At 37.7% G+C, this 15,431-nt stretch overlaps 2 protein-coding genes across 4 annotated transcripts in view; one reads left to right on the forward strand and one right to left on the reverse strand.

Moving 5' to 3' along the window:
* Positions 1–5,832, reverse strand: part of LOC110457569 (major vault protein-like) — a 32,557-nt gene extending 26,725 nt beyond the window's left edge. For both annotated transcript variants that reach the window (XM_021508901.1, XM_021508902.1), the window contains exons 1-5: positions 5,711–5,832; positions 4,177–4,310; positions 3,029–3,092; positions 1,794–2,018; positions 74–165 (exon numbers count right to left, since the gene is read on the reverse strand). In XM_021508901.1, coding sequence (XP_021364576.1) covers positions 74–165; positions 1,794–2,018; positions 3,029–3,092; positions 4,177–4,310; positions 5,711–5,770 — 575 coding nt within the window. In that variant the 5' untranslated portion in view covers positions 5,771–5,832. The remainder of the gene's footprint in view (positions 1–73; positions 166–1,793; positions 2,019–3,028; positions 3,093–4,176; positions 4,311–5,710) is intronic.
* A 5,240-nt stretch (positions 5,833–11,072) lies between these two features.
* LOC110457585 overlaps positions 11,073–15,431 on the forward strand; it is a 57,905-nt gene continuing 53,546 nt past the window's right edge. For both annotated transcript variants that reach the window (XM_021508918.1, XM_021508919.1), the window contains exon 1: positions 11,073–11,276. The gene's annotated coding sequence lies outside the window, so the exon portion shown is untranslated. The remainder of the gene's footprint in view (positions 11,277–15,431) is intronic.

The raw sequence follows: 15,431 nt of genomic DNA on the forward strand, positions 1-15,431 counted from the left end.
CTGCAATATAGCCGTAATATCACTGCAGACTTTCTCATTTTTGTAAGGGCTTGCTTGGCCATGTTCTACATACACGCCATTGCAGTCCGTGAAGTACACAGTTGCGCTGAGTCTCAGTCCCTCTCCATTCTGCAACACTATCGGTTCAACCATCTTCTCTATTTCCTACAAATTAAACAAACAAAATTAAGAAAGTTAATTTCTTAAGAATTCAGCTTAAAACAGAAAACATTGATCCAACATCCAAACTATACATCCTATGGGCTACCACAGAATGATACATTTGGGACAAACTGGCTGCGATGAAACTTTGCAGTTTTAAATGAACAACACTGGAACCAATTTACCTTGCTACCATTACATAACTTTCTATTACCGGTAGTGGGGTTGTATGTAACTATACTCATATTTCAAGGGTGAAGATGACCATTTCCTTGTCCCAACCTGAGTGAGACATTCTGAAAAATTTCTTGATGTCGCAATGAAGCTAAATGAGTCAAGTCACTTTTTATGCATGAACATTATCTCTTTCCAACAATAGACAAAACACTACGAATTTCCAATGCTGATTTGTGTACATACAGTAACCTCCCTGTAATTTCAGTTTGGTAATAACTGCAGTATTACTGGGTCAGGTCAACTTCTGTCCACCAGGTAGCTCTGGCTGTTATAGTGACAGTATAAAGATCCAAAGTCCGGGTTCGAATCCTGATCAGTTTTATTTTACTTTTATACTGTATAACATGAAATGTTCATTGTGTATAAACATTTATTTTCGTGGATTTTATTGAACCACGAAAATAAATACAAGGAATTTGAATGATATGCGTGTCTTTTGTGTGTTAATATGGAATATGCATGAAAGTTTGTACCACGAAACAATCTAAATGACTTCAAACCACGAAGGAAAGTCCCCACGAACATCTCGTGTTATACAGTACTCAGAACACTGCTGTGGATTCTTTTATGGTTTATTTATCACAGGGGTGTTTTTTTCATAAAAGTTCTGCAATGTATCTTATTCTTTTCAGAAATTATTTATCAAAAGGAGCTACACTCAATTTCAAAGCTTTTCGATTTTACCATTACACTGCTGCAGGATTCCTTTGATCTTCATCAGACATTAGACTTGTCTACATGTATTATCCGCAAGGTGCTGTGTAAAGAGCCTTTAATTTTATCTTTAATAAGATTCATCAGTTTGGAAATATGCTATATCAAAGTTTTGCTTTCTACACAAACAATGTACATACGCGACGTTTTAAGACCGACTGGTCCCTTTGTCAAGCTATGACTGAGTGAGCGATTTGTATTTTTTACCTGTACAATGATGTAATGCTGTAATTAAACTATCTGATGCAGTGTGTATACGATAGGCGAAACGTCCCGGGTCGAGTGACTTCAAAAATATACAATTTCGTCAGATTGTTGTACTGGTAAAAAATACAAATCGCTCACTCAGTCATAGCTTGACAAAGGGACCAGTCAGTCTTGATACCTTGTGACACGCTTAAAATCTACATTTTTTGTGCAGAAAGCAAAACTTTGATATAGTCTTTAATTTTGTCAAAGCATCTTACAGGCCCCGGGATCATGACACAATTTAAGACTGAAGTGTTTGCTTAGCCAATCACATATAACGTTACATTTCATGAAATTATTGTGATTGGTTGACTTCAGACAATTTTTGACTGAAGATCGATTCATGATCTCGTGAATCAAAATCAGAACCATTGGATTCCAAGGTAGGCTATACAGTTGAAACTGGAGGGATGAGAGATGAAATGACTTACCGCTTCAGGAGAAGGGAAATAGGTGAGGGGGCCTTTCAGCTGCCACTGGTCCCCAGCCTGATATTTCCCCATCTCATTTTCAAAGTCCACCAGTGCTCTCAGTCTGATTGCATGGTTAGCCTTTACCGTAGGGAGGGGCTTCAAGGCTGGCGCATAGCTTGACCTACCTGTTTGGTACTCAGGGGCCCCACTAAGGACCTCGCCAGGCAACAGGGGAAAGGGCTCCTACAATACCAACAATATCTCATTGTAGTAGAAAACACCATTTTTCCTATAGTCCCGTCCCATTGGTTGGATCATAATCACATGGAGGTCAGTAATTTAGGATATTGATTAGGTGTTACTTTTATTTTGGAACAGCAGGTTAATAATCTATTTATGACCTTGTTTCAACTGTAATGTAAAAATGCTCTCTGCCAAATGCAGTAGATTTCTCCTGACAATTTTTATACATTCCATCTTGTTAATAATAGAAATGAGATTCATTATTCGGTATTAATTAGAGACTCTTATTCAGGTGAAAATGTGGTTAAATGGACGTGAAAAATAGATAATGACCCGGACTTTGTATATGTCTATATCACATTCTCAGATCCATAAAACCACATATATTTACCTTTACAAAAGTCCATCACTGATAAATAGTCTCACAGCAAATATAGCTGTTCTTGAATATTTGTTGGCAGGTGTAGTTTCCCTACTTTGTCCCTTACCATTCCCACTCCAACACCTCCCACCTTGATAGGTAGGTAGAGACTATTTTTTTCATTTTCGGACATGTCTGGTTTCTTAGTTTGAAACATTAATTTTGAGGATTCTTTCAGCCAAATGTTGTTTGTTTATTAAAAGTTAATTGGAAAAAAAAAGTAGTTATCAACTATGGGGAACTGCAAACAATTTTTACTGATAGCCTAGTGACTCATTTCAAAATGTCTTTGAATATTCATGATCAACGTCCAAATAATTCCTTCATTCCAAATATCTTGTCATTCTGAAACAGTAGTCACTGATTCTTTATACATTTCCAAAAACTATTGACTTTTAACCCCTGACCACTGTAGACCTTAATAGATTCACCCAAGTCAATGCATGGTAGAGTCTAGTAAAGTTACATAGGGGTGAAATGGTAAATATTCTATTATTCCATAACCGTATGTGCTATTTGTTTAAGTTCACCAATTTCATTGTTAATAAAACATCTACCCCCCGTAGGTGAACTAGAGGTGACTACTTACCTGGTAAAATTTGTACTGTTTTTGGCCCAGAAGGTTCTGACTAACTTGACCAGGTACATAATTCCTGAAGAAAAAAAATCACAGGGATCAGACATTATCTATCTTTTGTAGAATTGTTAAATATTTGAAAAAAAAAATTAATGTACATGTATATATATTCATTACCAATTATGTGAAAACATTGTTACAGTGCAAACCTCAGTCCAATGAAAGTTTTATGTCAAAGAAAGAGTCAAGAATTCATCTGTCACCCCTACATATCAATCCCCAGTATGTTAACCTCAGTACCGTATTTCCTCTGTAGAATTTCATATATACAGTAACCTCCCCTTAATTTCATTTTGTGATGTAATTGTATTGGGCAGAAGCACTACCGTTGACCAGGTAGCTCAGTTGGTTAGAACAACCGTTTACTGATCAGAGGTGTAGGGTTTAAATCTTGGAGAAGCCCCATTGCATTTTCACAATAAGAATACTGTTGTTGCTTCATTTTTGTTAATTACATCATTGTCAGCTTTTCACAAAAGTTTTGCAAGTATGGTTTTCTTTTTCGATAGGAGTTGTCAAAGCTATAGTAATGCCATCCTCGATATCCAGGGGTTACGCTCACTTTCCCTCTCTGCACCCCTGGAATATGTCATAGCAAAATTGAAGGCATGAACATAGCTGTTTGATTGGTCTCAGGTAAACAAAACTGAACAATAGCTAGGCTGATACCTGTCCTTTGAAGATTACAAAGGCGAGCCACCTGACTTCAAAGCGGATTTAGCCTGTCAATTTTTACTGTTATGTGACCATGATATTCTTTTGATGTACATCAAACTAGTCTTCTTGTTTCAGCAACAAGGTGGGAGCTTTGTTGCAGAAACAAGAAGACTAGTTTGATGTACATCAAAAGAATATCACGGTCATTTGCTTCCAGGGGTGTAGAGAGGAAAGTGAGCATAACCCCTGGATATTGAGGATGCAGTATTGCTAGAAAATACAAGAATCTTTAAGAAATTTCATACCTAGATACTTTTGTAAACTCATTCACCCCTACATTTATAAACTGGACTTGCCCAGTCTTTGATTTGGTAGGGTTGAAATGTGGCTTTCAGGGTACATGTACGGTATATGGTTAATAAATGTTTAACAAATATACATACATGCAAGGGTTCTCTATGACACAGTAATGCCCTGGAGGGACTTTGATCATAGGCAGGGGCCCTCGATGTAGCTTCTCATTGTTCTTCAGAACAACTGTCTTTGGACCGATATCAATACTGGTGATATTCCTGTTCTGTTAAAAAAAATCAAAAAAATCTGATGATTAATTAATTAATTCAAACTACTCTCAAACTACATCAGACTTATGACCAGTGCAAATATTAGTACTTGCCTAAAACATTGTCTACATATCCTATCTTACAGTTTGTTACCAAGTGTACTGTCGGTGTAGTATACCTTGACTATCTCTCCCATGAACATCTCTTGATTGTTCAGAAGATGTTGTACAAAACACTGTGTTAAAGCCGGACTACAGACAAACAACTGATATCACACCATGGTATAACAACTTAACATGCTGTTTGGGCAGGTGAGCTAAAAATGAGAAAAAAAGTGATTGATTCAAACCAAAATTTCGCTTTAATCTATTAGAAGTCAGCAGAGTTAATTAGCACTAATTCAGTATAATTGAGCAAGAATCCTGCTCATGAGGCAAAGGAAAAAGAAATACTTTTACCCATTTTGCTAGCCAGGTTTCTAGCCTTACCTATAGTGTTTGTACCAGGAAAAGTCAGGATTGCATAATTCAATGAAACATCCTATTTTGTTATGGATCAGATGTACATATGCACAAAACCTTTACCTTTTAAATGTCCGACTTTGAAGTCCATTGTAAAACATGATATACTATGGGTTGCAAACTTTATATCATAAGTCGTTAAGAAAACATTTATCATTGTCTTGGATTGAACATATATATATATATATTTCTGTATCTTGGTATCGACCTAATAAACTTATTTCATGATAAATAACATTAATTTATATTATGTGTTATTATTTACAATTTGCTGGCTTAATGCGTTGTATATATTCTCAGAACACAGTTTACTAAATTAGTAATTGGTTATGGTCGATCACAGAAAATATTGCTCTGCCATTTTTAGTCCTTGCTTACTTTTATGTGTGCATTCTCTATTTTTAGTTTGCTTGCATGATTTTGTTTTTATGTTGTTGTAAAGATATGCTTGTATGTATTCGGTTAAAAGCTCATTAGAGCTTATGTTTGTAGTTTGTAACTATACCGAATTAAAATAAAACTTTCATATATATATAATCATATATACATGATTAACCGATTGGGAACTCTTTTTTATGACCACCTTCTGTAATGAACTTAGTGTTAGCACATTCTCCGGGCCTCTAATTACGTGCAAAAAAACATGGAAAGCATAAAATAAGATATAAACAAAGTGCACGCAGAGATTTTATGGTAAAAAAAAACAAAAAACTATCGATAGTATACTTTCACGACGGCAACTTTCATAGCCTATGGACATCGTGCTGAGTCGACAACTTCGACATTGTCACAACCAGGGCAGTTGCATTGACAACTGTCAAAAACTGTCAGAAATTCCCCATAAATATTGCTTTATATTAATTGACAATTGTACAAATTTGTATTTTACTTACTAGATCAGTCACATGCACATAAAAATGTGGCTTCAGACCGATAATGCTGCCGGTAGCCATAGTTGTCGTTTTCTATGTCTATTCTTGTCAATGACGCGTTTGTTTATAAATCCGCCCGTCTAGTTTCACTTCCGCATATGTACATACCGGTATTTTTGGCGAAGGGTGGAAAGCGGATTATGTTCCGGCAAAAATGAAGTACCTGTCGTGAAACTAATACCATGGTAACAAATTACGGAATCTCTCTAACATTCTGTCAGTTATATATTATTTTAGAATACACATTTTTTTCTTTCCATATACAATTCAATTGTATATAATAACAGTAGAAAATAACGATGTAGGTAAAAAATATTCTTTCTGAAAAATATCATCAGAGTTATCTCCCTTCTTCCATGTCTCTTTAGTTTAGAGGAGTTGAACACGGTTCTTGTAAACAAGTGTCTGTTGCCTGCGAACACAAAGCCCTCTAACTCTTCGCTATAGACACTCCATTTTAAATAAATTCTGTATCTTAAATCAGTAAAATTCCCGTTTTTGGTCGAAACAGGTTCAAAAGCGCCATACCTCTTTCTTTTCTCAAATTCAGTATGGCTTCATGCCCGGAGATTCTGCCATTTATCAATAATTGGACACATACCTTACGATATCAGGAAGGTTAAGATATTGATAAGAAAAATATTTCTGACAGTGGAGGAGGGGTGTGGGTTGAAGGTGTTGGGGGGGGGGATATATATTTGATTAAGTCTGACATAAGAATCATTTTTATAAATTTAATTAAAATCAGTTTAATGGGTAACTCAGGACACCTTTTACGCTGTTTCGAAAATTCCTAGTTGTAAGAATGGGTAAGTCAACCGAGCCTCAGAGTAACAAATAGAAACTTTAGAACCAGGGTAATACATTTTCTGAGATACCCCTGACTTCAATTAAATTAATAAATAGGAGTCTTATTTCAGACTCGGTCAAATATTTTCAAGCCCTCCTCCCCTTTCCACATCCCGACCTAATCCATTCTTTCCTACCGGAAAGACCGACTTTAGCTCAATATCTAGATAGTCTCTAGATATAAAACTCGGTGTTCTACAGGGCTCCGTTCTAGGTCCTACACTATTTCCCTTTTACATATTAATCACGGTGTATGTGTATTAATATTTCTTTAGTAATATGTTATGTGTGTTTGTTCAGTATTCGAGTCTTCGCAGTAGAAAGTCCATATCAAGTGGTCAGCGTCCACAGATGATGGTGTTATCCAGAGACATATAAAGCCAGTAGTATATACATCTCTGTGCTACCAGACTGCTAACACGATTATCTCACCTGCTAGTTACGTATGTGGAATATACCGGCAAAAGTCAGTAGGTCATAGATATAGGTCAACGTCTCTTCACTGACTTACACACACTTAGGAGGTTAACATTCCTTGCCAGGTGTTGCAGTTAAAAGTATGTCACTTGTTCAAAACATTTTTTTGTGACGACATCATCAATGATTGATGTTTTTACGTGACCATCTGCATTTATAATTATGATGTCATAATAAATAATTCCTCCTGGTGGTCAAGTGACGCAGTTGTTAGCACATCCGCCTTTCACCAAGAAAGCCAGGATTTGACTCCCATTTGGACTTGAAAATGGCTGGGGTCTCCTGCCTGGCCTTTTAGGTTTTCTTCTGTTACTCTGCTTGCCTCTAATATTAGACTCCCTGCATGTTACTATCGAGGCCAAGAGGAATGACGTCACACGCGACGTCCCGCCGAACGAACTTGGGGAGGGGTCCCTGGTGTTACCCAGAGACATATAAAGCCAGTGGTATATACGCCTGACAAAAGAATCAAAGTACTGTACCTAACGGAAGCAGAGACTTTTCTCTACTGTCGGGCACAACCGGAAGTTAGAGACCCGAGGTACATAACAAGTATAATATATATACTTCCCTATAAGAACAAGAATATATACAATAAATACACATTCCAAATATACAATTATTTTTTCTTCTTATATATATACATTATTACAAGCCTTCTTGGCCAATTTTTAACCTCCCCCAACGATACAAAAACACTAGTTTCGGACAAAGGAGTCGCCTCCAAATTTCACCAAAATATAAGGATAGGAGATAGCATAGGCGACTCCAACCCACCGCCTGAGGGAAGGCAACTACCATCGCGCCGACAGAACATCGACTACCGTCGGTGAGATGAAACCCGCAAGGGCGGATTCATGTAGGCGCTAAACCCTTCAACCAACCAACCGTCTCCGTGTCATAGGAGGATAGCGAGGACTACACTAAGGACGTCGTTCCGTGGACCGCAGTAGCTGTGAGTGACAGCCTGTCCACATCTGAGGAGCTGTCCGACCTCAGGGCGTGACCTGGATGGGCAGGACTTTAGAATCTCCGAGGGCCTGGTAAGCGGCAACTTACCCCCTCACGTCGACCAAACAGTGAAGTGTAGACGTAAAACCCATCAACCAACCTACCAACCGTCTCTGTGTTTCGTCTGCTGGACAATCGAACTACTCGGTAATGAAGCGGACGTAAATCCAATTAATCAATTAATCAATTAATCAATCAATCAATCAATCAATCAATCAATCAATCTTACCCGTGTTACCAGACTGCTGGAAACGTCTCCATTAAGGCAGGAATAGTATTCCGATGCACACTAAAGCGCCAAGCAACAACGCTTGGGGCAACAACAGCCTGAATATTCCCAAACTCGTTGCTGAATTTTCACTGAGTCAAGGCATAGCTTATCAAACATACTCACCAAATTTCTTTTCCTGATTAATTTGGATGTAAAGGTTTACACAACAGTAACAAAGTCCGTTAAGATTGTAAAAACTTACTTGCGAGTAGCGAAAATGCACAATTTGGCACGTGCATACACAGATACACAGATTTATTCTGACTGTAGGAAATTGTACAATTACCTCTGCTGTCAGCTCAATTATAAAAGTTACAATAGTACATATAGTTGGTTAAACATATTTATAACATGATTTCTGAGTATTTTTTGCGAGTCCATTACAGATAGCTGCACAGTTTCATAGAGAACAGATGTGCAATGATAAGACAGGCCGTTCCATATATCCACGGTTCGGTGAAGGAATGAGTGTTTCCGGATAATTTGAGTTCGTGTCCTCTGGTGGTGGTGGTGGTGGTGGTGTTCTTGTTAGGTTTGATGAAAGTCGACACCTCGGGATCATACTTCTCGGTCATGATTTTATATAGTTCTATCATGTCTCCTCTGGCTCTTCGATATGCCAATGTTGGTAATTTCAGGCGTTGAAGTCTCTCGGGGTAGGATAGATTAGCCATTCCGGGTATTAGCTTGGTAGCTCTCCTTTGTACATTTTCTATCGATTCTATCTGTTTAATGAGATGGGGGCTCCAGACTTGGTTGACATACTCTAGATGTGGTCTCACAAGTCCTTTGTATACAGCTGTGAATGTTGTCAGATCCATGTATTCCATAGTACGCCTTATTACACCCATTATAGAGTTGGCTTTGTTGATTTTTTCAGATATATGTACATTAAATGCTAATTTGTTGTCAATGGTGACTCCAATATCTTTCTCATGTTCTGTATAGGGAAGTTCTTTCCCATCATCTAGGTTGTAGGTGAAGTTGTCAATATCACTGTTGCCAATTCGCATTGCTTTGCATTTGTCTTGGTGGAAAAATAGAAGCCACTTTTTGTTCCATGATTGAGCTTTCAGCAGGTCTTCCTGTAGGCCCTCGCAATCTTGGGTGTTACATATAGCACGGTAGAATTTTGTGTCATCTGCGAAAAGGTATGTGTTGGTTTCCGTACTTGTTATATTCGGGAGGTCATTTACAAATAGGACTGGGCCTAGGACGGATCCTTGTGGAATACCACTGCTCACCTCCTTCCAACATGACGTGTCTCCATTTATTGTTACGCGTTGTTTGCGATTTAGAAGAAAGGCTTTAATCCAGCTCGTGATTTTACCCGTAAATCCGTACATGCTCATTTTATGGACGAGTCGGTGGTGAGGGACCTTGTCAAATGCTTTCATAAAGTCACAGTACAGCACATCAATGCATCCTCCTGCATTACATCAAGAATTTATTTTCATCCAGTGGTTAATTACTTGAATTAACTGTAATACAGTTGATCTTTCTTGGATAAACCCAAATTGTTTCTTGCTGAATAATTGCTGCATAGGGACAGTGAAATAATGAACGCACTCAAAACGCATTCTTCGGTTCGTGGAATCGGAACGGTCGCTTTTGAAACAAGAAGTGAATGAAATGAAATATGAACGAGTAAATTACAACGTTCTGGTTCACATATCTAAACATACCGGTAACATGATCAATGGTTCAGATCCGGGGAGTCCCGGGTGACGGCTCGGGTGGCGGGGGCATAAGCTCTTAACTCAGCCTCACCATTACCTAATCATAAATGCTCCGACCCGACCCCATCTAGATCAGTCTGCGTGCAAATTATTTCAGGACAGGACACAGATGTCGGTTACTCACATATGGTGAACCATTTGGCCCAGTCGGCTACCGGAGGGCCGGGTACACGCCATATCCTATTCATGAAATTTCTTTTGGTGGGCGTGTTTTTAGCGGTCGTCTGGCAAACTATCGCGGTCCAAAGTTGTAACCGCGGAAAACCCGCGATTTAGAAAAAAAATGACACAGCGTTGTCCAGTACCGTATAAAGTGATGTCCGACCTGGTATTGATTTAGAATATGCAAATGTGTCTCGAGTTATTATTGTATCGTTATATTTCAGAAATAGAGAGGGTCCGGATGATCAATCTCCCCGAGATCTGTCCCTGTTATATCAAATTATATGGTAATATACCAAGAAATATAAAACAGTGGGAATATGAGAAACGAAAATATTTAAAAATATAAACAACTGTACTTGGTACGTGGTATAAGTTACATATAATATACCACAGGGACATGAAAATTAATTACAGGGTGTATATTTGGACATATCCTGATATGTAGGAAGTATTATGAAACGTTATAGATGTCATTGACACTCAGGTTCCTGTGTAATGTGTTATTAAATATATACGTTTCACAATTATTTCCTGAAAGCCTTACTATACATCAGCAAAATAATATCTTCCCTGTGTATCAGTAGACGTTTTGTGTATTGTATTCCCTGTCTGATTCCTGGATTGACAGAGCTAAGTTATGGATGAGCTGACTGGTCGGGGACATGCAAACAGGGAATCAATGTTCATCTGATAAAATACCAACATGCGTGCAGAATATTAGTGGCCAGTAACGCTAGCGTCCTGCCTCCCCTCTGCCCGACATTGGTATAGTCTAAGCAGCATCTGTCTCCGCATGATGTGCAGCGGGTAGCTACACACATGGACTGGTCTGGGGAGGGAATTCCCCAAAACATTGTGTACGGGCGATTCCGTTCGGTGCATCTGTGACCAAGTACAGTCGTCTGTTAGGCCTAACGGCTGTAGCGTGCAATAAGCATGGTGAACGGGACGTGACAATTGATGGTAACAGCTACTGGATATATAAATCAAGTATCACAAAGGTCTTCAAGAATAGGTAAGTTACGGTGGCTCGGATGAAACGGACACATTGCATGCTTATATAGACACGCATGCACATATTTAGACACGTGTACCCATCACATAAAAAACGCGCATGCATTTGACAAATGTCAGTCCAATGTTAGAACAATACCACATTCTTGTACACGTGTGTCAGTAAAGTAACAAGTATGTTAGTTCTTATTATGCATAATACGGCCCTTAACACATATGTCAGATATTACATGTGTCATTTTACACGTAATATAAATGTGCACTAATAATTAATTCACAAATGTTACAGAAAAAACACACATGTTTCTTGGTAACCTATGCATACGACCATATACCACACACATGTGTCCCATCCAGCTACACATTGACACAAAACACATATATGTATACACAGATGTCACATTCTATCATACACATCACACAAATAAACATCACAAAGCTTAAGATTATTTGTGTTGCACTTGGCCCCCGTATACACAATACATTTTATTTCTTCAAATATATTTATTGAAATAAGTATTGCCTAAATATGAGGGCCATCATAAGGTTTATCAACTGGTTAGCTACCTAAAGAAATTATTAACCTAAGTGAAGCTGAGGTCAATAGGCTCTTTTTTAAGGCAATGCAGTTATTGCGTTATTATGTTTTATGTCGTGACTGGGCCATGTACATACTAGGTAAAAACTCAGTAGGTTAGAGCACCCGTCAAGCGTGGAGTTTTGTGGTTCTTGGTTCAAATCATGGTCTTACCTGTCTCATTTTCCTGCACCTTTACATTTGTGTCTTAATTACCTGACTGCTTATTTCATGTACTGTAAAAAGGGGATACTTAACCCACTCATCCGTAAAGTCACATTTGAACCTTACCCAATCATAGACTGGGCAAGTCCACTTTTAAACATGTAGGGGTGAATAAGATAAAAATGTGCTGTCCATAATGCAGTCTTGCGGAGACCTAGAAAAAGGAAGGATCAGAAATGGGCCAGAGTCAAATTACTACAAGTGATGTTAAATATTTTTCTGTTTAATTTGAAATATATTTGTTCTTCATGCTGGGGTTACTGGTATTTAGACTGCAAGATAAATAGATCTGATGTCTATATGTCTTTTTTTTCTTTATTTCATGTTTCCAAATTTAACATTTAAACATGGATTTTCAGTAAATTCACAATGTGCTACTCCTTAAAAAAGACACCATTTATACAAATATTTCAATGCCCTGAGGCTGATGTGTGTGATACTAATAGCGAAGCTCTGCTTCAGAGCTCTAAAAATGATAGTTCATTTAAAATAAATTGATTATTTTCATGTGTTTTTTTTAACTGGACATTTTTTACATTTAGAAAAGAATCTTTAAAGACTGTGTCAATTTTGTTTTAACACACCAACTAACACCATGACTGAAACTCATGGACTCTCATAGACACCCTATGTGAGCACTGGAATTCTTTTGTCTTTGGTATAATTTGCAAACAGAAAATTATCTTAAGGATCCTTGTCCCACTGCACTGCGGTTTTTCCTACATGCAGTAACCTCCCCTTCACTTCCGTTTGGATATCGTAAGAGGCCGTCGTTGTGCCATATCAACGACTTGACTGTTCATCATATTTTTTGTTGATGTTGACTTAGATTGTTTAAACTACTTTTTATTTTAGCGGCAATGATTTCATGTAATTAAAACAGGACTGACAATATTTGTTTAATTTTGTACGATATTACTGGAGGTTTACTGCTACTGTAGACCAATTACGGTAGGCACTTTCTTCCACTAGATAGCTCAGCTGGTTACAGTAATAGTTTTCCAGCCGGAAGTTCAGGGTTCGAATCAGGGTCTAACCTCCCATTGTTGATTCTTTTACCAGAACAACAGAAAAAGTGTAGTACCAAAAGTATGAGTCTGGTTAATTATCAAGTCAATTGGCATCTACTAATTACCGCTAAGCAAAAATTACAATAGAAGTTCAAGATAAGTAAGTGCACAGGTTTACTTCACGAGCAATTTCACAAATGAATTCCTGTTTTTGCCAGGGAAAAGATTAAAAGAATCTTCACAAATGAATTCCTGTTTTTGCCAGGGAAATGATTAAAAGAATCTTCACAAATGAATTCCTGTTTTTGCCAGGGAATGATTTAAAGAATCTTCACAAATGAATTCTTGTTTTTGACGGAGAAAAAGATAAATAGATATTTTAAAGGTAAAGTTGTGTATAAACATTTAAGGTACCACAACATCATTTATAATTACATGAGAAGTGTTCAACTCGGATGGTTTTTGACATTTGACCTTTTTTGATTATTCTCCCCTTAAGATAAAAGGATGGAGGTTGACCAAAAGGACTTTTTCTGGCTAAGAGAAACTTCTAACTCGCCAACCTTTTGAAATTTCAGTGGGGAAGATTTTGCATGCTAAAAGTAAAATCATAAATAAAATGTATGTATATACCTCTTAGAGACAAAAAATCTTTTATATTGACATATTTTGAGTTGTTCCTTCAGATAAAATCATTAGATCTTAGACTATAGAAATAGATTAGCAAATTCTGTGGTTGGAAATACTAAATTGAAGGGTAAAAAATTGTGAGTCTCTGTCCTAAATAGGGAGAGTTGGCAAGTATGAACTTCCACTGTAAAATTTCGGATTATTCTGCCTTTTATATAGAAGATGAAGCAATTAAAAGGATTTAACAATGTATATAGTATATGAGTATTGAGTCGGAATGAAACTGCAAATTGTGTTGATACATATATAGCTTGTAGGTTTAACCTGATAATAAAGGTTTTATTGCCTTACCGGTCACATCACATCCTGATATCCAGGGGTTACGCTCACTTTCGCTCTCTACACCCCTGGAATATGTCATAGTAAAATTGAAGGATCAGTGTGCGCCCCCTCGCCCCCTCGTTGATGAGACAAGAAGACTAGTTCGATCCTTTGATATACATCAAAAGAATCTCGCGGTCAGGTAATGGTAAAAAATGACAGGACAGATATCAGCCTAACGATTGGTCAGTTTTTTTTTACCTTAGACCATTCAAACAGCTATCTTCGTGCCTTCAATTTTGCTATAACATATTCCAGGGGTGTAGAGAGCGAAAGTGAGCGTAACCCCTGGATATCGAGGAAGCGTAACCCCTGGATAGCGAGGATGGTCACATCAATGTTGATTAGATTAGATTTTCATCTAAAAAATACAAATAAAACATCAAAAGAATTCTGGTTGCTTCGGAACAGGAAATGACAATCAATTTTTCACCTGCCAGGTACGTTTGTGGCATGTGTGTGCATGAGGTTCACACTACCCCCCCCCCCCCCCCCCCCCCCCCCCCCCGATACCTGTGGGAAAAGGTCAGTAGGTCATAGATATAGGTCAAACATCTCTATCGATTAGCACACACTCAGGGTGTTAACACACCTTGGCAGGTATTGCAATTCAAAGAGATGTCACTAGTTAAAAAAATTGGTGTTATGACATCATCAATGGTTGAGGTTTAATAGTAACCATGTGCATTGATGATATTCATAATAAATCTTTTCTCCTGGAAGTCAGGTGGCGCAGTGGTTAACACTTCCTCCTTTCACCAAGACACCTAAGATTTGAATCCCATTTGGACTTGAAAATTCCTGGGGTCTCCTGCCTGGCTATTCAGGTTTTCTTCAGGTACTCTAGTGACCAGAGCTTCTTTCATGATTGTTGTAAAATAAATGTAATAGAGGTAATTTATTTTACGATGCTTCTGCTAGGAGTTGAACCCAGGACCTCTGGTTTACTAGTCTTACACTCAACCGAATGAGCTGAAAAGAAATTCTCCCTAGCCAAGTTGATAGGATCAGCAAAATAATTAAAAGCTTACAACAAATAGTACACTATAAGTAGGGTATTAAGATCTTCCAATGAAGGCCTATTATGTGTTGTGTAATGATATTTATGTAGAACTCGAATATGTGAAAAAAATGCCATATGAGCAATACGGCCCATTAGGCCTCTTGCTAATAATCTGCCATTAAGGTTTGTGGAAATAGTATTTTTCACACTACTTTTAACAAGTGAAATTCAGTAGGTTTTAAATATAGGTCAAATATCTCCTTCTTGGTTATCACACCTTAGGGGGTAGCACACCTCTCCAGGTATTGTACATAAAAGGATGTCATTAGT

Source organism: Mizuhopecten yessoensis, unplaced genomic scaffold, assembly GCF_002113885.1.
Source record: "Mizuhopecten yessoensis strain PY_sf001 unplaced genomic scaffold, ASM211388v2 scaffold9253, whole genome shotgun sequence".
Classification (NCBI taxonomy): domain Eukaryota; kingdom Metazoa; phylum Mollusca; class Bivalvia; order Pectinida; family Pectinidae; genus Mizuhopecten; species Mizuhopecten yessoensis.